This window comes from Schistocerca serialis, chromosome 5 (genome assembly GCF_023864345.2).
Source record: "Schistocerca serialis cubense isolate TAMUIC-IGC-003099 chromosome 5, iqSchSeri2.2, whole genome shotgun sequence".
NCBI classification, from domain to species: Eukaryota; Metazoa; Arthropoda; class Insecta; order Orthoptera; family Acrididae; genus Schistocerca; species Schistocerca serialis.
In genome coordinates, this window is record NC_064642.1 from 267,415,749 (window position 1) to 267,439,823 (window position 24,075).

The following is a 24,075-nucleotide window of genomic DNA, read 5'->3' on the forward strand; positions in this document are numbered from 1 at the left end:
ATGCCAACTAGCTCTGCAGATGATGAAGAAATAGATGGAATGTATGACGAGATAAAAGAAATTATCCAGGTAGTGAAGGGAGACGAAAATTTAATAGTCATGGGTGACTGGAATTCGTCAGTAGGAAAAGGGAGAGAAGGAAACATAGTAGGTGAATATGGATTGGGGGGAAGAAATGAAAGAGGAAGCCGCCTTGTAGAATTTTGCACAGAGCACAACTTAATCATAGCTAACACTTGGTTCAAGAATCATAAAAGAAGGTTGTATACCTGGAGGAATCCTGGAGATACTAAAAGGTATCAGATAGATTATATAATGGTTAGACAGAGATTTAGAAACCAGGTTTTAAATTGTAGGACATTTCCAGGGGCAGATGTGGATTCTGACCACAATCTATTGGTTATGAAGTGCAGATTGAAACTTAAGAAACTGCAAAAAGGTGGGAATTTAAGGAGATGGGACCTGGATAAACTGAAAGAACTAGAGGTTGTAGAGAGTTTCAGGGAGAGCATAAGGGAACAATTGACAGGAATGGGGGAAGGAAATACAGTAGAAGAAGAATGGGTAGCTCTGAGGGATGAAGTAGTGAAGGCAGCAGACGATCAAGTAGAAAAAAAGACGATGGCTAATAGATATTCCTTGGGTAACATAAGAAATATCGAATTTAATTGATGAAAGGAGAAAATATAAAAATGCAGTAAATGAAGCAGGCAAAAAGGAATACAAACGTCTCAAAAATGAGATCGACAGGAAGTGCAAAATGGCTAAGCAGGGATGGCTAGAGGACAAATGTAAGGATGTAGAGGCTTGTCTGACTAGGAGTAAGATAGATACTGCCTACAGGAAAATTAAAGAGACCTTTGGAGAGAAGAGAACCAATTGTATGAATATCAAGAGCTCAGATGGCAACCCAGTTCTAAGCAAAGAAGGGAAGCCAGAAAGATGGATGGAGTATATAGAGGGTTTATACAAGGGCGATGTACTTGAGGACAATATTGTGGAAATGGAAGAGGATGTAGATGAAGACGAAATGGGAGATAAGATACTGCGTGAAGAGTTTGACAGAGCACTGAAAGACCTGAGTCGAAACAAGGCCCCGGGAGTAGACAACATTCCATTAGAACTACTGATAGCCTTGGGAGAGCCAGTCATGACAAAACTCTACCATCTGGTGAGCAAGATGTATGAGACAGGCGAAATACCCTCAGACTTCAAGAAGAATATAATAATGCCAATCCCAAAGAAAGCAGGTGTTGACAGACATGAAAATTACCGAACTATCAGTTTAATAAGTCACGGTTGCAAAATACTAACGCGAATTCTTTACAGACGAATGGAAAAACTGGTAGAAGCGGACCTCGGGGAAGATCAGTTTGGATTCCGTAGAAATGTTGGAACACGTGAGGCAATACTAACCTTACGACTTATCTTAGAAGAAAGATTAAGAAAAGGCAAACCTACGTTTCTAGCATTTGTAGACTTAGAGAAAGCTTTTGACAATGTTAACTGGAATACTCTCTTTCAAATTTTAAAGGTGGCAGTGGTAAAATACAGGGAGCGAAAGGCTATTTACAATTTGTACAGAAAGCAGATGGCAGTTATAAGAGTCGAGGGGCATGAAAGGGAAGCAGTGGTTGGGAAAGGAGTGAGACAGGGTTGTAGCCTCTCCCCGATGTTATTCAATCTGTATATTGAGCAAGCAGTAAAGGAAACAAAATAAAAATTCGGAGTAGGTATTAACATCCATGGAGAAGAAATAAAAACTTTGAGGTTCGCCGATGACATTGTAATTCTGTCAGAGACAGCAAAGGACTTGGAAGAGCAGTTGAACGGAATGGACACTGTCTTGAAAGAAGGGTATAAGATGAACATCAACAAAAGCAAAACGAGGATAATGGAATGTAGTCGAACTAAGTCGCGTGATGTTGAGGGAATTAGATTAGGAAATGAGACACTTAAAGTAGTAAAGGAGTTTTGCTATTTAGGGAGTAAAATAACTGATGATGGTCGAAGTAGAGAGGATATAAAATGTAGACTGGCAATGGCAAGGAAATCGTTTCTGAAGAAGAGAAATTTGTTAACATCGAGTATAGATTTAAGTGTAAGGAAATCGTTTCTGAAAGTATTTGTATGGAGTGTAGCCATGTATGGAAGTGAAACATGGACGATAACTAGTTTGGACAAGAAGAGAATAGAAGCTTTCGAAATGTGGTGCTACAGAAGAATGCTGAAGATAAGGTGGGTAGATCACGTAACTAATGAGGAGGTATTGAATAGGATTGGGGAGAAGAGACGTTTGTGGCACAACTTGACTAGAAGGAGGGATCGGTTGGTAGGACATGTTTTGAGGCATCAAGGGATCATAAATTTAGCATTGGAGGGCAGCGTGGAGGGTAAAAATCGTAGAGGGAGACCAAGAGATGAATACACTAAGCAGATTCTGAAGGATGTAGGTTGCAGTAGGTACTGGGAGATGAAGGAGCTTGCACAGGATAGAGTAGCATGGAGAGCTGCATCAAACCAGTATCAGGACTGAAGACCACAACAACAACAACAATTACGTATAGACACTGGGTATCTCTATTTGCGACTGAAGCGGCTTATAATGTCTCTCTTCGACAACCAACTCAGAAATAAGAATCTAGGGTGTCTATCACATGAGTATAAAAACTGTAACACATATCAATGACCTGAGGCCATTTACTTCTTCATGATGTATAGGACTAAATAAGGTCTATGTACGTTTTAAAATTACAAATTTTATAATGTCTCATACAATGCATGTTTTATTTTCCAGATTATCGAATTTGCAAGCTAGTGGATATTCCTTGCTTGAACAACATAAGCAGTAAGTTCTTTTCTGCAAATCAATTGCTTTATATATTATCTATTTTCTTCATCCATTCAAGCATTAATGAAGTTTCATACGACAGTTATTTAGATCAGTCTGGCTGGTCTTCACCTATGTAGCAGTCACATATTTGTGATAGCATCAGACATTTATCTCTCTTCTGTAATTTATAATACATGTACTGAAAGACTTTTCGTTTGCTCTGAAACTTATTTCACCATTATTCGTAATAAATTAAATATCAACACGATATTTAGCGAACTTATTGTCAGCAAACCACATGAAGCCGGCACAAAAGTTAAAATACTACATGAGCCCATCACACAAGATACTATACATCAAGTGCATAATATAAACCCCTCCAGGTTCGCTGTAATAGATCGAATGTAATAACAGCACATAATTTTGTGGTTCAATTTGTTAAGTCCTAGTTTTCGTATAAGAATAATTCTTCCGAAAAGACACTACTTATTTCCTACCCCTTTCTTGTTTAATACCATCTCGTAAATAATCGTTAATGATTGCATATTCGACTTATAATTATGCTTTATTTGTATTTGTAAAGTCTGCCATTTTGGGTTTTACGTCCATAAACTCTTTGGTGAAAGGAGTTGGGTGCCTTTTCTTTTTTTAATGTAATACTAATCGCAGCGTGGAATGACAGAATCTGAAACATCTAAAAAGGGAAATATAAAGGCTGGACCTTAATATTGTAGTCAGTAAAGTGAAATGGAAGGAAGATAATAATTACTAGTCAGAGAAATATTAGGTGATAACAACTGCAGCAGAAAATGGTGTAACGAGAGTAGGATTCGTTATTGTCAGAATCGAAAGGAACGAGACTTCACATCAACAGTTAAAGTTCACAGCCCAGTGTCACAAGCAGATGGCGAAGTGATACGTAACTTATTTCAGGATACCAAACGGGTAATTCAGAATGTAAAGGGTATAGCGCATTGGAACGTGGTAGTAGGGGAAGAAATAGAGGACAAAGTTAGAGAGAATATGTGCCTAGTAGCAGAAATGAGAGAGGAGAAAGACTAAGTGAATTCTGCAATAAACTTCAGCTAGTAATGGTGAATACACTGTTAAAAATCAAGAGACAGAAAGTCTATTAGGAACAGGCCAGCAGGAACGAGAAGATTCCAACTGAAATACGTCATGGTGAGACAAAAGTTTTGAAATCAAGTATTGGATTGTATCGTGTCCTCGGATGCCGCAGCTTAGTAACAGTAAAGAGGCGACTGAAGTTCAAAATAATCTGTTGAAACCATCGCACAACTGTCTCTCATTAGTCAGTACTGAGAATGTTAGGCGCCAGCTTCAAAAGTGTGATATATTTAACACAAAATGTTTCGGAGCACCCCTTTAACAGATGCTTCAAGCTTCTATGCCATTAGGCACCGCAAAATGTAAAAATCACAGAAGTTCGACAGACAAACATAATTACAAGGAAGTAACTGCATAGAAATTTTGGCTAGCTACGGAAATACTTCAAATGATCCATGAGTGAAGGAAGTGTAAATTGTTCAGGAAGACACAGGAATGTGGCAAATAAGTCACTTAGGAATGACCTGCGGTCCTTTGGTACAGAGCCGAGTGGAGGGTCTGAATCAGAGGCTGAGACGGTTCTGCGACCGTGTCGGCTGCAGATTCCTCGACTTGCGCCATAGGGTGGTGGGCCTTCGGGTTCTGCTGGATAGGTCAGGAGTCCACTACACGCAGCAAGCGGCTACACGGGTAGCAGGGGTTGTGTGGCGTGGACTGGGCGGTTTTTTAGGTTAGATGGCCTCGGGCAAGTACAGAAAGGGCAACAGCCTCAACGGGTGCGGGGCAAAGTCAGGACATGCGGGGACCAGGCAGTAATCGGTATTGTAATTGTAAACTGACGAAGTTGCGTTGGTAAACTACCGGAACTTCAAGCGCTGATAGAAAGCACCGAAGCTGAAAGCGTTATAGGTACAGAAAGCTGGCTGAAGCCAGAGATAAATTCTGCCGAAATTTTTACAAAGGTACAGTCGGTGTTTAGAAAGGATAGATTGCATGCAACCAGTGGTGGAGTGTTCGTCGCTGTTAGTAGTAGTTTATCCTGTAGTGAAGTAGAAGTGGATAGTTCCTGCGAATTATTATGGGTGGAGGTTACACTCAACAACCGAGTTAGGTTAATAATTGGCTCCTTTTACCGACCTCCCGACTCAGCAGCAATAGTGGCAGAACAACTGAGAGAAAATTTGGAATACATTTCACATAAATTTTCTCAGCATGTTATAGTCTTAGGTGGAGATTTCAATTTACCAGATATAGACTGGGACACTCAGATGTTTAGGACGGGTGGTAGGGACAGAGCATCGAGTGACATTATACTGAGTGCACTATCCGAAAATTACCTCGAGCAATCAAACAGAGAACCGACTCGTGGAGATAACATCTTGGACCTACTGATAACAAACAGACCCGGACTTTTCGACTCTGTATGTGCAGAACAGGGAATCAGTGATCATAAGGCCGTTGCAGCATCCCTGAATATGGAAGTTAATAGGAATATAAAAAAAGGGAGGAAGGTTTATCTGTTTAGCAAGAGTAATTGAAGGCAGATTTCAGACTACCTAACAGATCAAAACGAAAATTTCTGTTCCGACACTGACAGTGTTGAGTGTTTATGGAAAAAGTTCAAGGCAATCGTAAAATGTGTTTTAGACAGGTACGTGCCGAGTAAAACTGTGAGGGACGGGAAAAACCCACCGTGGTTCAACAACAAAGTTAGGAAACTACTGCGAAAGCAAAGAGACCTTCACTCCAAGTTTAAACGCAGCCAAAACCTCTCAGGCAAACAGAAGCTAAACGATGTCAAAGTTAGCGTAAGGAGGACTATTCGTGAAGCGTTCAGTAATTCGAAAGTAAAATTCTATGTACCGACTTGACAGAAAATCCTAGGAAGTTGTGGTCTTACGTTAAATCAGTAAGTGGCTCGAAACAGCATATCCAGACACTCCGGATGATGATGGTATTGAAACAGAGGATGACACGCGTAAAGCTGAAATACTAGAAATACTAAACACCTTTTTCCAGAGCTGTTTCACAGAGGAAGACCGCACTGCAGTTCCTTCTCTAAATCCTCGCACAAACGAAAAAATGGCTGATATCGAAATAAGTGTCCGAGGAATAGAAAAGCAACTGGAATCACTCAATAGAGGAAAGTCCACTGGACATGACGGGATACCAATTCGATTCTACACACAGTACGCGAAAGAACTTGCCCCCCTTCTAACAGCTGTGTACCGCAAGTCTCTAGAGGAACGGAAGGTTCCAAATGATTAGAAAAGAGCACAGGTAGTCCCAGTGTTCAAGAAGGGTAGTCGAGCAGATGCGCAAAACTATAGACCTATATCTCTGACGTCGATCTGTTGTAGAACTTTAGAACATATTTTTTGCTCGAGTATCATGTCGTTTTTGGAAACCCAGAATTTACTTTGTAGGAATCAACATGGATTCCGGAAACAGCGATCGTGTGAGACCCAACTCGCTTTATTTGTTCATGAGACCCAGAAAATATTAGATACAGGCTCCCAGGTAGATGCTATTTTCCTTGACTTCCGGAAGGCGTTCGATACAGTTCCGCACTGTCGCCTGATAAACAAGGTAAGAGCCTATGGAATATCAGACCAGCTGTGTGGCTGGATTGAAGAGTTTTTAGCAAACAGAACACAGCGTGTTGTTATCAATGGAAGACGTCTACAGACGTTAAAGTAACCTCTGGCGCACCACAGGGGAGTGTTATGGGACCAATGCTTTTCACAATATATATAAATGACCTAGTAGATAGTGTCGGAAGTTCCATGCGGCTTTTCGCGGATGATGCTGTAGTATACAGAGAAGTTGCAGCATTAGAAAATTGTAGCGAAATGCAGGAAGATCTCCAGCGGATAGGCACTTGGTGCAGGGAGTGGCAACTGACCCTTAACATAGACAAATGTAATGTATTGCGAATACATAGAAAGAAGGATCCTTTATTGTATGATTATATGATAGCGGAACAAACGCTGGTAGCAGTTACTTCTGTAAAATATCTGGGAGTATGCGTGCGGAACGATTTGAAGTGGAATCATCATCATCATCATCATCATTTATGACTGATTATGCCTTTCAGCGTTCAGTCTGGAGCATAGTCCCCCTTGTAAAATTCCTCCATGATCCCCTGTTCAGTGCTAACATTGGCGCCTCTTCTGATGTTAAGCCTGTTACTTCAAAATCATTCTTAACCGAATCCAGGTACCTTCTCTTTGGTCTGCCCCGACTCCTCCTACCTTCTACTGCTGAACCCATGAGTCTCTTGGGTAACCTTGCTTCTCCCATGCGTGTAACATGACCCCACCATCTATGCCTGTTCGCCCTGACTGCTGCATCTGTAGAGTTCATTCCCAGTTTTTCTTTGATTTCTACATTGTGGACACCCTCCTGCCATTGTTCCCGTCTACTAGTACCTGCAATCATTCTAGCTACTTTCATATCCGTAACCTCAACCTTGTTGATAAGGTAACCTGAATCCACCCAGCTTTCGCTCCCATACATCAAAGTTGGTCGAAAGATTGAACGGTGCACAGATAACTTAGTCTTGGTACTGACTTCTTTCTTGCGGAAGAGAGTAGGTCGTAGCTGAGCGCTCACTGCATTAGCTTTGCTGCACCTCGCTTCCAGTTCTTTCACTATGTTGCCATCCTGTGAGAATATGCATCCTAAGTACTTGAAACCATCCACCTGTTCTAGCTTAGTTCCTCCTATTTGGCACTCATTCCGTTTATATCTCTTTCCCACTGACGTTACTTTCGTTTTGGAGATGCTAATCTTCATACCATAGTCCTTACATTTCTGATCTAGCTCTGAAATATTACTTTACAAACTTTAAATCGAATCTGCCATCACAACTAAGTCATCGGCATATGCAAGACTGCTTATTTTGTGTTCACATATCTTAATCTCACCCAGCCAGTCTATTGTTTTCAACATATGATCCATAAATAATATGAACAACAGTGGAGACAGGTTGCAGCCTTGTCTTACCCCTGAAACTACTCTGAACCATGAACTCAATTTACCGTCAACTCTAACTGCTGCCTGACTATCCATGTAAAGACCTTTAATTGCTTGCAAAAGTTTGCCTCCTATCCCATAATCTCGTAGAACAGACAATAACTTCCTCCTAGGAACCCGGTCATATGCCTTTTCTAGATCTATAAAGCATAGACACAGTTCCCTGTTCCCCTCATAGCACTTCTCCATTATTTGCAGTAAGCTAAATATCTGGTCCTGACAACCTCTAAGAGGCCTAAACCCACACTGATTTTCATCCAATTGGTCCTCAACTAATACTCGCACATTCCTTTCAACAATACCTGAGAAGATTTTACCCACAACGCTGATTGAAGAAATACCTCTGTAGTTGTTACAATCTTTTCTGTTTCCATGTTTAAAGATTGGTGTGATTACTGCTTTTTTCCAGTCTGGTGGAAAATGTCCCGACTCCCAGGCCATTTCAATTATCCTGTGTAGCCATTTAAGACCTGACATTCCACTGTATTTGATGAGTTCCGACTTAATTTCATCCACCCCAGCTGCTTTATTGCACTGCAATCTATTGACCATTTTCTCCACTTCCTCAAATGTGATCCTATTTCCTTCATCATTCCTATCCCTTTGTACCTCGAAATCTGAAACATTACTGATCGTATTTTCACCTACATTGAGCAACTCTTCAAAATATTCCCTCCATCTGGCCAACCAATCCACAGGATTCACCAGCAGTTTTCACGACCTGTCCAAAATACTTGTCATTTCCTTCTTACCTCCCTTTCGAAGACTGCTAATTACACTCCAGAATCGTTTTCCAGCAGCTTGACCCAAAGTCTCCAACCTGCTTCCAAAGTCATCCCAAGATTTCTTCTTGGATCCTGCAATTATCTGTTTTGCTTTGTTTCTTTCTTCAACATAACTTTCTCTGTCTACCTTAGTTCTATTATGTATCCATTTTTGATACGCCTTCTTTTTCCTTTTACAGGCTGCCTTGACTGTGTCATTCCACCAAGTTGTTTTCTTCATCCTACCTTTACACACTACTGTTCCAAGACATTCTTTAGCCACTTCTAGTACTGTGTCCCTGTACCTTGTCCATTCCTTTTCCAATAACTGTAATTGACTACATTCAACTAACTGGTACCTTTCTGAGATCATTGTTATGTACTTGTGCCTGATTTCCTTATCCTGAAGTTTCTCCACTCTTATTCTCCTACATATGTACCTGACATATGTGGCCGCCTGGTAGAATTTTGCACAGAGCATAACATAATCATAGCTAACACTTGGTTCAAGAATCATGAAAGAAGGCTATATACATGGAAGAACCCTGGAGATACTAAAAGGTTTCAGATAGATTATATAATGGTAAGACATAGGTTTAGGAACCAGGTTTTAAATTGTAAGGCATTTCCAGGGGCAGATATGGACTCTGACCATAATCTATTGGTGATGAACCGTAGATTAAAACTGAAGAAACTTCAAAAAGGTGGGAATTTAAGGAGATGGGACCTGGATAAACTGAAGGAACCAGAGGTTGTACAGAGATTCAGGGAGACCATAAGGAAACAATTGACAGGAATAGGGGAAAGAAATACAGTATAAGAAGAATGGGTAGCTTTGAGGAATGAAATAGTGAAGGCAGCAGAGGATCAAGTAGGTAAAAAGACAAGGGCTAGTAGAAATACTTGGGTAACAGAAGAGATACTGAATTTAATTGATGAAAGGAGAAAATACAAAAATGCAGTAAGTGAAGCAGGCAAAAAGGAATACAAACGTCTCAAAAATGAGATCGACAGGAAGTGCAAAATGGCTAATCAGGCATGGCTAGAGGACAAATGTAAGGATGTAGAGACTTATCTCACGAGGAGTAAGATAGATACTGCCTACAGGAAAATTAAAGAGACCTTTGGAGAAAAGAGAACCACTTGCATGAATATCAAGAGCTCAGATGGAAACCCAGTTCTAAGCAAAGAAGAGAAAGCAGAAAGGTGGAAAGAGTATATAGTGCGTCTATACAGCGGCGATGTTCTTGAGGACAATATTATAGAAATGGAAGAGGAGGTAGATGAAGATCAAATGGAAGATATGATACTGCGTGAAGAGTTTGACAGACCTAAATCGAAACAAGGCCCCAGGAGTAGACAACATTCCATTAGAACTACTGACAGCCTTGGGAGATCCAGTCCTGACAAAACTCTACCATCTGGTGAGCAAGCTGCATGAGACAGGCGAAATTCCCTGAGACTTCATGAAGAATATAATAATTCCAATACCAAAGAAAGCAGGTGTTGACAGATGTAAAAATTACCTGCCGCGCGGGATTAGCTGAGTGGTCTGAGGCGCTGCAGTCATGGACTGTGCGGCTGGTCGCGCCGGAGGTTCGAGTCCACCCTCGAGCATGGGTGTGTGTGTTTGTCCTTAGGATAATTTAGGTTAAGTAGTGTGTAAGCTTAGGGACTGATGACCTTAGCAGTTAAATCCCATAAGATTTCACACACATTTGAACATTTGAAAATTACCGAACTATCAGTTTAATAAGTCACAGCTGCAAAATACTAACGCGAATTCTTTACAGACGAATGGAAAAACTGGTAGAAGCCGACCTCAGGGAAGATCAGTTTGGATTCCATAGAAATGTTGGAACACGTGAGGCAATACTGACCCTACGACTTATCTTAGAACAAAGGTTAAGGAAAGGCAAACCTACGTTTCTAGCATTTGTAGACTTAGAGAAAGCTTTTGATAATGTTGACTGGAATACTCTCTTTCAAATTCTAAAGGTGGCAGTGGTAAAATACAGGGAGCGAAAGGCTATTTACAATTTGTACAGAAAGCAGATGGCAGTTATAAGAGTCGAGGGACATGAAAGGAAAGCAGTGGTTGGGAAGGGAGTGAGACAGGGTTGTAGCCTATCCCCGATGGTATTCAATCTGTATATTGAGCAAGCAGTAAAGGAAACAAAAGAAAAGTTCGGAGTAGGTATTAACATCCATGGAGAAGAAATAAAAACTTTGAGGTTCGCCGATGACATTGTAAATCTGTCAGAGACAGCAAAGGACTTGGAAGAGCAGTTGAACGGAATGGACACTGTCTTGAAAGAAGGGTATAAGATGAACATCAACAAAAGCAAAACGAGGATAATGGAATGTAGTCGAATTAAGTCGGGTGATGCTGAGGGAATTAGATTAGGAAATGAGACACTTAAAGTAGTAAAGGAATTTTGCTATTTGGGGAGTAAAATAACTGATGATGGTGGATGTAGAGAGGATATAAAATGTAGACTGGCAATGGCAAGTAAAGCGTTTCTGAAGAAGAGAAATTTGTTAACATCGAGTATTGATTTAAGTGTCAGGAAGTCGTTTCTGAAAGTATTTGTATGGAGTGTAGCCATGTATGGAAGTGAAACATGGACGATAAATAGTTTAGACGAGAAGAGAGTGGAAGCTTTCGAAATGTAGTACTACAGAAGAATGCTGAGGATTAGATGGTTAGATCACGTAACCAATGAAGAGGTATTGAATAGGATTGGGGAGAAGAGGAGTTTGTGCCACAACTTGACTAGAAGAAGGGCTCGGTTGGTAGGACATGTTCTGAGGCATCAAGGGATCACAAATTTAGTTCTGGAGGGCAGCGTGGAGGGTAAAAATCGTAGAGGGAGACCAAGAGATGAATACACTACGCAGATTCAGAAGGATGTAGGTTGCAGTAGGTACTGGGAGATGAAGGAGCTTGCACAGGATAGAGTAGCATGGAGAGCTGCATCAAACCAGTCTCAGAACTGAAACCACAACAACAACAACAACAACAACAACAACATCACTCAGGAAGACATCCAAGAACTCCGTCAATAAATGCTTCCCGAATAAGGGACACAGGTGGACCAACGCGTCATTGACTTGCTCAATTTCTGAAACTCTCTCTCTCTCTCTCTTGAATAAAAAATCCATTGTTCCTGAAATTTTCATCATTTGTTAGTCTGTACACGTACATCACATCTACCGATTTCCGTCCCATTCCGATAATTCGTTCGTGGTGCGTCTTTTCTTTTTTAACTTACAGTGTATTTTACAACCCGGTACATGGAATGTGGGAAGTATAAACACAAAAGAGCAGGTGTTAGAACTAAAAAAGAAACACAGTAATATAGCTACTATAACTGAAACAAAAGGAAAGTTAAATGTCACGAAAGATTTGAACCAAACCACAACATGTAGTGGAGTAGGGCGTAAGGAAGGAGCTCGGTGTGGCGCAGCCATATTAAAGGATCAAAAGCCGAAGAAGAAATTGCAAAGTTATTCTTCCATAAACGACAAAAAGGTAGCAGCACAGTTTGAAATAGGATGAAGACATATGACAGTGATAACTATGTGCGCTCGCCAAGAAGAGAAAAAAAAGCGAAGAAACGAGTTTTATAAAATAATGCCATGTGTTATATATAAATGTATCACGAGCGACCAACTGATTATCTGCTGAGATTGAAACGCTCGAGCAGGGAATATACATAGTACAAATGTTGTGAGGAAACGAGGACGAATTTAGGCAATTTGCACTTTCAGAAAGCTGAAATTTAGGTCAATTTCGACGGCACAACCCCGATATACAGTGATATATTCGGACCACTATCTCATAATTTAAAAATTATAATAATCGCAAAATGGAGGTAAAATAACCCAAAACACAAACGAGAAAGTAAGGAAGTACACGTGGTGTATCTATTACAAGAATAAAGTTTAAGAACTCTGTGGAAAAGTACTTACGAAATATTTAACGGACACACCCACCGACGAAGGTGTAAATAAAGTATGGGAAGGTATAATACATACAATCTATGAAACTGAAAAGAAATTTTATTAAAGAAGAGGAAGATAAGTAATCAAGATGTTCGAGAATACGGTAACAGAAGCAAGAAAAACAAATATATCCTGTGAGCTACATAAAGACGAAAGAACAATTGTCAAGAAATTAACCATGAAAGCTGAAGAGTAAGCGTGAGATAAGGTTATAACTGAGCTAAAGCATAATGCACTTGCGAGAAAGGGAATGAAACAAGCAAACAGCTTTAATGCCAATTCGAGAAGTAGACCCTATAACATTACAAGAATTAGACACAGAACTGAGATGTAAAAAGTAGGGAGGTACATGCATTAGATGAAGTGGATATCGAACCAAACAGAGATAAAAGATTGGCACAGAAGAGGAATTCGTGGCAGGCCGCTTCAGATCAGTCAAAAGAATGATGACGCAAAAGGTCGTACTACGAAGGTGTACTCAAAAGTAATGCCTCCGAATTTTTATTCTGTTCTCAATATCGGTTGAGGTATTAAATGACTTGTATACTACTCGGTCGACTTTTCTGTTTCGCTGACGCTAACCGCAACCCTCCACCGCTAGAAGCCTCCGAATTGTACCGTGTAACATGGCTGTGTTTAATGTAACTATGTCGGTGCGTGAGAAACATCGTACTGTAATCGAGTTTGTAACGCATAAGAGTTCGGCCATACGTGGAGCACCCTTTCCTTCAGCATAACAATGCCAGACCACGCACGAGCGGTGAGACATCTGCAACAATCCGACGCCTTGGGTTCACTGTTAACGAACATCCTCCATACCGTCCTGACTTGACCCCAACGAATTTCTTATGTTTCCAAAACTTAAACAACAACTCCGAGAACTTCACTATGATAATGAAGAAGCGGTGGAAGCAAAGGCGACGTTGTGGCTTCGTCACCATCGTCAAACATTCTACAGTGATGGTATCAACAAACTGGTCTCTCCTTGGAGAAATGTGTTCATCGCCAGCATGATTACGTTGAGAAATAAATATATAGACATGAAGAATAAAAATTTAGAATGTTAATAACGTTTATTTTATTTGAAAAGCTTTGAGAATTTTCACAAAAAATTCGAAACAATACTTTTTAGATATATATGTCTGAAGCGACGAATGAAAATATGTACCACGGACGGATTCAAATCTTGCCTTGGTACAAATTTTCATTTGTCGCTTCAGTCTTTATATATACATAACACATGTTTCCGACTTGAAAAGGTCTCTGGAAGCATATAGTTTCATGTTATTATACTAAATATAGTGGTACAGTAATTAAATTTAAAAATTTTCATGTACTCCATAAATGCTGTGGAAATTTCCAAATACCTCTTTCTTGGCCACCAGTTCTAGTTAGGAAAGTATTCAAAAGAGAAGGTTGCAAAATCTGTAAAAACTGTAGAGGAATTAGTCTAATAGATACAGGATATAAAATCTGCACTAAAATAGTAAGTAACAGATTAAAAAATATTGCAGTCTGCTAGGTGAGGAAGAAAGCGAATTTGTGAAACGTGCGAGCTAACATCCCAAAGATGTTGGGGTTCACATGCGGTTCCTCTTCGTCGAAATGTCTTGGCTCAAACTCGTCTAGGGCTTGAACCGCAAGTGTTGCATTACACGCCCTGAATTAGACACTTGTGACCCTTTGGTTAAATTGTCTGGCTGATGGTAAGTTTGCGAAATTGTATGAAACGTACAACGTTAGTATAACGTATAACAACAGTAGTAATAATATCGGGAACTAGATTAACGACCCATAAATGATGTAGGCGACAAAGTTGCGCTGTGGTTGGAATAATGTTTATTCAGAATGCAAACTAATAGCGAAAGTGGTCGTATTTAGAGTTACTGTAGCACTCGAGCGCATATCCATTTGGCACAGTTCGATCATTCTCAGTCTCATCGTTATCTACTCGAAAAGTTAGAGTTCACACTAGGCTGGCGGCTGCTCACCGCTCAGAGGCTAAGTCCCGCGATACCACAAAACGCGAAATTTTGTAAGTCGTTTCACTTCCTAGCTGCCTAAAGACCGACCGTCCGCTTTCGTGTCTCCATCAGCACTCCTTCTGCCCGTCCCCGGCCGCGTTTCCCGGGCGTCGAACATCCTCGCCGAACTGACTAGGGCAGTTCCCTTTCCTGATGCTGTCCATCTGATTGGCTACAGCTTATTCTACATTATTTTACATTTTAACATATTTAAATAATCAAAGTTTGACCACTTTCACGATCTAAATAAAGTAATGATAATATCCATTACATAATAAACGTTACATTATTTTACATAAAACTAATACAATTTTCTTCTTAACTTTGAACGTCACGGCCAGTAGCCTTGCACCAATGTAATTTCTGATAAATAAATGAAGAACAAAAGTAACTGCTATGCCCTAAACTTTGTTGATGTTGACAATATTTGTCATTTTAATGATGCGCTTCTATATGAAATGTCCATCGTTAAGCTCGACCAAACCGCTCAGATTTTAGAATTCACGTCTTTGTTACAAAACGTGTTAATTTCATTATAACAGTAAATCCTAAACCATTAAAGATACGATCAATATTCAGTTTTTATTGGGATCACCGTGAAATTTTATGAAAGATGGTAGGTTAAAATTACTGTGGCTCCATTACCTGAACTACTACAGAATTAAATAGTTTTCATAAATGTTTCCGTTTATGGTCGACCTTCGGTCCACCATATTTAACACTGCTTCGTCTCCCTGGCCACAAACAGTTTCTGCGGGGCTTTCCTATGACGTAGGTTCTTGTCTGTCTCACTCGCACACTACAGTACTTAGGCCTCATTCAACACAATAGACGACTGTGAATTTCCCCATCTCGTGGCGAAGCTGTGCTCTTTGTGGCACACGGTACTGGACGACAGGGTTCGTTTCACAATTCGTGAAGGCTGACTCTTTCGGCCGTATACTTAAATGAGAGATAAACGCCCGTTAACTCACAAAGGGCGATCCTGTATGGATAATCTTTCACCATATACAAATAGTAGAACAAAGAGGAGATAAGAGTATGAAAAAACATTTCACTTTCATAGGCTCTGATGAGGCGTATCGAATAAAATCATGGTAAGTACTACAAAATAAGGGCTACCCAAACATCACATTTTGATAGCAAGGAGAATTTACAGAAATACTGATTTTGTCAAATACACGGGAATTAAAAGAAATGAATGGATTCTAGCAAATAGAGGACTTAGACAAGGCTGTAGCTTTATCACCCTCTCTTTTTAACGTATGTGTTTAAGGCGTTAGGAAGTTTCATACAAACGTAAGTCATTAGTAGAGGCAGGAATTAAATTATCAAATAGTGTCTATTGAAATACTCTTCTGTTTGCAGACGATGAAACGATGATTCCAGTAAATGAGACGCAGCTACAGAAATCGGTATTTCTTGTAAGCAATCTATTTAAATTCTGACTTTTAAATAAAAGAATGCAGTCAAATCTAAGATGGTGCTAGAAAACATTTTCCAACAAGTATCGAATTTTAAATCTCTTGGCTGTGGCGTAACTTACTGCAATGACAAGGACACTAACCAAAATGTTAGCACATTTCATGCTGTATATGGGACAATTCAAATAACTTTTAAATATAAAGTTAGAAAAGAAACGAATAAGAAATGTTATAACGTAATGTCTTTGGTTTATGGCAGTGAAGCCTGGATACCGACTCAAAAGCATCTGAGTAAAATATAGTCGGCAGAAATTAGTTTCTCGTATGATTTACGTAAGCCACCGTAAACCTGTATACCGAATGCTGGGTCGTGATCCGTGCTCCGTTCCTCCCGAATGCGTTTCAATATGTCATTTAATTCGATATATTTAGCAATAACGTTACCTTAAAATATTCTGACCGAGCGAGTTGTAGCTCTGGTAGTCGGAAGGACGGCCCGATCAACGAAACTAAAGTTTTCCGTCATTAGCTCAAATTTTGATATGGTGTAAAGGGATAAGCGATTTCCTTCCTCACCCTTTCGCAATACAACATGTTCTTCCTTACTAATGAGCCATTCGTCGAAGGGACGTAATTCCTAATCTTCCATCCTTCCTTTTTTAACCGTGTTGCTGGGTACTTGCTTTTATAAAAACATTATCAATTACGATCTGGAGTTGTTATATGTATCCTTTCTTGCAATAACTGCTTATGGTTCTTATGTAGAGATTATCGTCACTGTTACTGAAAATATAAGCTTTACCGAATGTTTTGTAGCTATTTATAGGTTCGTAGTCATTGCTTGTGCAACTACGTCCCATTTATTGACTCCATTTCCTTTGAAAGGATTCTCCGGTATCTCAGGTCTGTTCCTCACCAACAGATGTTTTCTTAGTAGTTCTCTGATAAAGATTACGTAATTGTTTCACAGTTAATTTTGGTTCATCTCATTCAGTACTTCTCAAATCGTGTTTTCACCTATAGACTGCCCGACAGTTAAAAATCTGTTCCGTGTACTGCAACGTAAGTGAATGTTTTCATTAGTTCAGAAAATGAGACGAGAGAAGAATACTACAATTTATTCACTGTGTCATAATGAAACACGTAACAAATTCGCACGAAGCTAGAATTTACATCTATGGAGCGCAATTGTTAAGACGCTGGACAAGTGTTCAGGAGAGCCCAGTCAATTTTCCCATCTTGTATATGTTTTACGCAGCACTTTAGACAAAGACCGCAATGTTTATCCTAGAATGTGAGGGACTGATTCCCTTCCCCGAACTTATGCAGTTCGAGATTATGCCCTGTCTTTTTAACGGTCACAAGGTCTAGACGACCTAGACATCTGTGATTTCCTTAAACCGTAAACATACGCACGTATTTCTATGACGTTACGACACGCGGGGGGTACTTTTTATCCCAGTCAGAAAAAGAAACGTTTTCATGAAGCAATTGAGGTAATTCGAATGTACATACGTACATCAAAACAACAGAGTATTTTGAAGGTGTATTTAATGACTTTTAAGATGTAAGCAGTCACTTCTCACAATTAAAAAAAAATAAATCTCAGGAAGACATTGTAATCTGGAGGGTTTGTCTTTCGATATTGTATTCTGGACAATTTGTCCTTTATGTCTCATCAGGATCATAAGAGACACATTCTATGTAAACTGAAAACTAATGTTCGATGCGTATTAATCTAGAGCAAGTGTTGCATGCAGTTTTGGTTTTCTGATCCTTTTTATGGAAACATTCCTCACATCTACTAGAAGACACTCTAGCTTCCTTCTGCCTTGGCTCATCCACTCCACTGATGGATCCGTCAGCAGATTCGGTAAGTGAAGGCAAGCGTTTCACGGTGTTGCAGATTTTTACCGCAGTGCCATTCTTTCCTTTACAGCTTGCTTGAGATATTGGTGCCACATCCTCTGAACTGTCACTATCTACCTCTTGCTCAGTATCTGTATTACGGCCACTATCTGAAATGTCGTAATTTTTGCTCTCAGGCTCTTTATCCATCTCATTTTAGTCTGCACAGTGTTCTACATAGGACATCCCATGTCTTCATCATGTTCGAATCTGCCATCTATTTCCAAAGTTCAATGGCCACTGTTGCCACATTATCACACTCGCGGGGTATATTTTACTCAGGCACTAGAAGACACGTCTCTACTCGAAAAGAACTTAACACATTATTGCACGGAGGGACAGGTGGTTGGAAAGAATATGGAAGGCAATAGTTGTAGTGGGGTAGGACGTCAAATGGCACGACTTGGAGCAGGAGAGACACCACAGGAATTTTTAATTTCCAGTGTCTATGCTTTTAAAAATAAATTCATAAAACTTTATCAGAATGACCAGAAAGGATTCAGGATTTACACTTATAGTGGTGGAAGTTCAAAAATATAAGAAAATAATTTATTTTTTTACATTTGTATTTCATCTTTTTTTCACTTACCATTGGCTGCATTTGTTGCTATAGGTACACTTTTCTTCATAAGTAAGGGAGATTCTTCGATGAATTTTGCACAGCGTACAAACCGTACTTACAGGTGTATGAAACACTAGAATTTTCCAAATCTATTAAAAACTGTGATAAAAACTGAGATACTGAACTGTAAAACTTGAGTTTGTCTCTAAACATGAAGTTAAAAATGTAACAGCACATTCATTTTTTCATAAATTAAATAATTTCTAGAGTTTCATAGACCTGTAAGTATGGTTTGTATGCTGTGCAAAATTCATTGAAGAATCTCACTTACTTACGAAGAAACGTGTACCTACAGTAACAAAGGCAGCCAATATAAGTGAAAAAATGATGAACTTTCACATGTAAAAAAAATTATTTTGTTAGTTTTTTGAACTTCTACTGCTATGATTGTGAATCCTGAATCCTTCCTGGTCATGCTGACAAAGTTTTATGTATTTATTCGTAAAAGTATAGACAGTGGAAATTAAAATGTCCTGTGGTGTCTCTTCTGCTCCAAGACGACCCGTTTGACGTCCTACCCCCCATAACAATTCTATCAACGTATCAAAGACACAGCGGGGTACATTTTACCCCACGCATGTGCTTACTGGTTAAAAGAAGCATCAGCCGACGGTTCTCCCGAGTGAACGTCCCTCAGCGGGTGCGACGTGTGTTGGCGCAGGGCTGCTGCAGGGCAGCGGCGACTCCTCCGCGTGCCCGCAGTGCCTGCCCGCCTGCGCCTCCTACTCGTATAGCGTGAGCGCCGTCGAGGAGGACAACACGCACCGCAACCAGCGCGACGGCTACCTCGACCTGCACTACGCCGACGTGGGCGCCGTCATGTACCGCCGAGACCTCACCTTCGGCACCTCCGAGTTCGTCGGTGAGTTGTGCGGAACGGCAGCCCTAGCCACGCGAACCGCGTCGCAATTGCGGTCGCAGCACGCTTCTCGTCAAAGAATACACTGTAAATAAAAATTAAAAAAGCAGTGCTCCATGAAATAATTGTCTGAAGAGGCAGAAATCGGTAGATGTATGATATACACTTACAGACAAACACATGATAACAATTTCAGAAAAAAATTGATGCTTCATGAAGAGTGAGACCTTCACAAATTGAACAAGTCAATAATGCGTTGGTCTGCATCTAGCCCTTATGCGAGCAGTTGTTGGACATGTTCCTGATGGACATCGTGCCAAAATATATCCAATTGGCGCTTTATATCGTCAAAATACCTATCCATAAAGCTCCAAATGTCCTCAACAGAGGAGAGATCCAATGACTTTGCTGGCCATGGAAGGGTTTGACAAGCACTAATACAAGCGGTAGAAACTCTTGCCGCCGACTGGCGGGCACTGTCTTGCTGAAATGTAAGTCCAGTGTGGCTTGCTAGGAAGGGCACCAAAACGGTGCTTGTGCCATTTCTCTGGCGCGTTGCGTATCCGGCACTATCGATAGCGGCTTGTATTTCTGGTTGGTTGGTTGGTTGGTGAAAGAGACCAGACAGCGTGGTCATCGGTCTCATCGAATTAGGGGAGGATGGGGAAGGAAGTCGGCCGTGCCCTTTCAGAGGAACCATCCCGGCATTTGCCTGGAGCGATTTAGGGAAATCACGGAAAACCTAAATCAGGATGGCTGGACGCGGGATTGAACCGTCGTCCTCGCGAATGCGAGTCCAGTGTCTAACCACTGCGCCATCTCGCTCGGTTGTATTTCTGTTTCCGTCTGGTTCGGCCTGCGCAGGCGCTGAGGCGGCTGCTGCCCTCTGGAGCGTTTTTCGCGGGGGTCGCGCGCGCTCGGCTCGGGAGTTGGATTCGCACCGAGCTGGCGGTATATTGCCTTCCGCCCCGGCACGGGGGTGTGGTCTCGTTGTTGGCGGGCCTCGTTGATTTGGGCATTGGCCAGTGTGCCGTGTTGATGATGTGGTGTAGTGGACAGCTGATGGATCCCCGCACGAGATCGCTCGAGGTTCTCAGCCTCTGAAAAGGGTGCCACGATATCGCTTGGGTTTCCGCACTCAGGAGTTGTAAGTACTGCAGGGCAGTTTTGGTGTGTGTTTGCTCTGTCCGGTCTGCGTGGCGGGGTTCGTTTCACCTTACTTCACCATACTTCAGCTTGTTCATATTTTCTGCGTGCTTCCGTTTTAGCCGGAGTCTGGGTGTCGAGTTTTCTGATGGTGTGTAACCGGTCGTCGTCCCTGTTTTCCCACCCGGAGGGGGGGAGGGGGGGGGGGGGCGCCCGTATCTGTTGGTGGGAATTATTTAGCAGCGTGTGTTTTGCGTGGACCTGGTGTGCTGGTGTGCGCACGCGCCCTGATTCTGAGTTGAAATTACTGTGGTCAGGCTGGCTAGGTTGCTGGAGTGTGTGTTGTTGGTTTCCTGGCTTGCTGGGGACTGCGCGCGCGCCTGTTCCGTTTGTGATGTAGCAGCAGTCTGATATTTTTATATGTGCTTGTTAAGTTGCTAGCAATTGTTTTTAGCCTTGTGCTTACTTATTTTATTTAAATTGCTGGGCATTGTCATTTGTCTGTCTTTTTACCTTTATTGTAGTGTCAATTAAGCCTAAGACGATGTCCAAGGTGCTAGCAATTGATTTGCGCCTCGTGTGTACTTAATCCTATTTAAATTCTTGAGCATTGGCATTTGCTTGTTCTGTTACTCTTATTTATTTGTTGTACCAGTTAACTCTAAGATGATGTCAGGCCTTGGTATCTGTCAACCTTATTTTGGCTACCAGCGCTCAGGTGCAATATTGCCGGGCTTATCGCGGATTTGTCATTAATTGAGAGCTTTTTATACTGTATTTTAGCAGTAGGTTTGGCAAGTGCACTTGCGTATGGTATTTATTGCGTTTACCCCTCCCCCCTCCTTCCTCCTTCGTGTAAATTGATTTGGCAAGATTGCAAGATGGCCTGTGTTATTACCTATGTAAGTTTGCCCGCTGCTGTAGTCGTAACATGTTTTGACCGGCAAGCGGCCCATGTTGGAGAAAGTCTGTATGTGTTTGCGCTGTTAATGTTGGGCCTTGCCGTACATATATTTATTCATGTACCTGTTGTTGTGTTAAGGATTTTAGGGCATTTTAGCTGAGATGCCTGTTGAATATTTTATCACTTTTTTAGAGAAGGTATAGGAAGGAGAAACTTCAACTGAAAATTTAATTGCAAACTATACATTTGTGCTTCACATTTAAAAATTTAACTGTATGAGGTGAAAGTATGTAGTTTAATGCACAACGATTATTTGTCAAAGTATCAAATTGTAAAGTTTGTTTGGCAGTGATTCAAACGACACAAATAAGTTTCTCTGTTCACATTTCACATTTTTATTACCTCATATTGTAAGCAGTTTGATTGTTTGTGTCACTGTAATTTGTGAACAATAGTGTAATTCATTACAATTAATTAATTGTTTTGGAGAAATAAACCTTCTATTGTATGTCCCCTTTTCATTAACCGAATCCCATCCAGATCGTCCGCTCAGTGCTGTAAAGTTGTCACAGATGGAAACCAAAGTGTCCATGCTATCAAATTAAATGGCACCAAAAAGAGCATCGCTGTTGCTTGTCAGGCCGACAACCAGAAATGATGGTCGGGCGTCATTTGTTTTCATAGCAGGACCACTTTGGTGGTCATCCGCGGCACCCTCACAGCACAGTGGTAAGTTTATGATATTCTGCCCTTCGTTTTGTTACCCTTCATGGCAAGCCATCCTGGGCCTATATTTCATGCCGGCAGAACATGGCGAGAGTTTCTACTGTTTGTCTTCACGTTTGCCAAATCCTGCCTACACCAACAAGTTCGCCGGATCTATCTCCAGTTGAGAACGTTTGCAGTATTATGGCCAGGGTTCTCGAACCATTTCGGCTTTTTGACAATATACCAGAGGTGGCCAACGCGTTGTTGACTTGTTCAATTTGTGGAGTTCTTTCCTTGAATAAATCACCCATTTTTTCTGTAATTATGATCATTTGTTTGTCTGTACATGTACTTTACATCTGCCCGCCCAGTTGGCAGAGAGGTCTAACGCACGTCTTTCCGGACGCGAAGTAGCGCCGGTCCCCAGCACGAATGCGCTCGGTGGATTTGTGTCGAGGTCGGGTGAGCCGGCCAGTCTGTGGATTGTTTTTAGGCGGTTTTCCATCTGCCTCGGTAAATGCGGGCTGGTTCCCCCTATTCCGCCTCAGCAAGTTCTCCACATACGCGTAAATCACGATAAGTCCACCATGCGAACATAGGGGTTACACTCGTCTGGTGTGAGACGCTCCCTGGGGGATCCACCGGGGGCCGAACCGCACAGTAACCCTGGGTTCGATGTGGGGCGGCGGAGGGGTGAAGTGGACTGCGGTAGTTGTCGTGGGGTTGCGGGCCACTGTTGTTGCGGTGGGGACGGAACCTCTCCGTCGTTTTTAGGTCATCGGTTAACATAACATAACACAACATTACATCTACCGATTTCCGTCTCAGTGGTGTAATTCCTTCACAGTGCATCATTTTTTGACTAAGAGTGAAAACAGTCTTTCTACGCTACGAAACCTGCACGTGATGCAGCACATTTCCTCTATGCGGAGGAAACCTATTCACGTTCGTAGCTTCCATCTCGAAGGTAGGGCAACCAAACTTGCAAATGCATAGAAAACCCTCAGTACTTCGTGCGAGACTGCTGCATGGAAATGTAGAGTTCCGGCTCCGTGGTGTGTCATAGTTGGAGAATGCTGGCTGGGATGAAAACATATTCGTATTGTATTTGGTATCTTAATTAGTTACCAGGGTATAGTGGGTCCCTGGCCCGCAGTCATGGAAATCTTTGTATGTTCAGCAGTACAGGACGTTTCCTGGCAATGCCTATGTGCTCTTCCAGTACCTCTCGTGTACGCCAGGGACGGTTTCCTTTTTCTGGTCGAAAGAAGCTTCCTCCAGCCTGGGGAAGATGGGCGAGTCTGATGCTGCCCGTCACGAATTTCTGTTTTCATCTCAGAGAAACACCTGTAGAGTGAAAATCAATAACGGTCAACGTGCCAAAAGACTGATTCCAAGTTATTCATTTTTTGTTTTCGTTTTGACAAAAATTATTTCATTGAAAAAACATCAAAAATATTTTTTATTTATTTGTTGTAGTAAGACTCGCACAGCTATCGCAAAATTTTGGAAGTTCCACATATTATATCAATGAAACTAAATATTTTATTCATAAAAACGCAGGATGCCCAAATGCCATACAGGTATCAGTAAAAATGAGACAAGTGCCAACGAAAGAAATCTCAAGCATTTATCAATTTTGTTAATAATAAACATTTTACAGATACAATACACTGTGATTAAATTACTTTTAATTCTTCTTTTACTTTTGTAAAGCACAAAGCAATATTAATTGATTAACTGTTCGAAAAATGTTGTTTTAGCTACTT

The 24,075-nt window shown here is 41.1% G+C and overlaps 1 protein-coding gene across 1 annotated transcript in view; it reads left to right on the forward strand.

Annotated features, from left to right (window-relative positions):
• LOC126481893 (uncharacterized) overlaps positions 1-24,075 on the forward strand; it is a 148,705-nt gene that overhangs the window by 122,723 nt on the left and 1,907 nt on the right. The window contains exon 8 of the mRNA XM_050105851.1: positions 19,351-19,551. Within this exon, the coding sequence (XP_049961808.1) occupies positions 19,351-19,551 (201 nt within the window). The remainder of the gene's footprint in view (positions 1-19,350; positions 19,552-24,075) is intronic.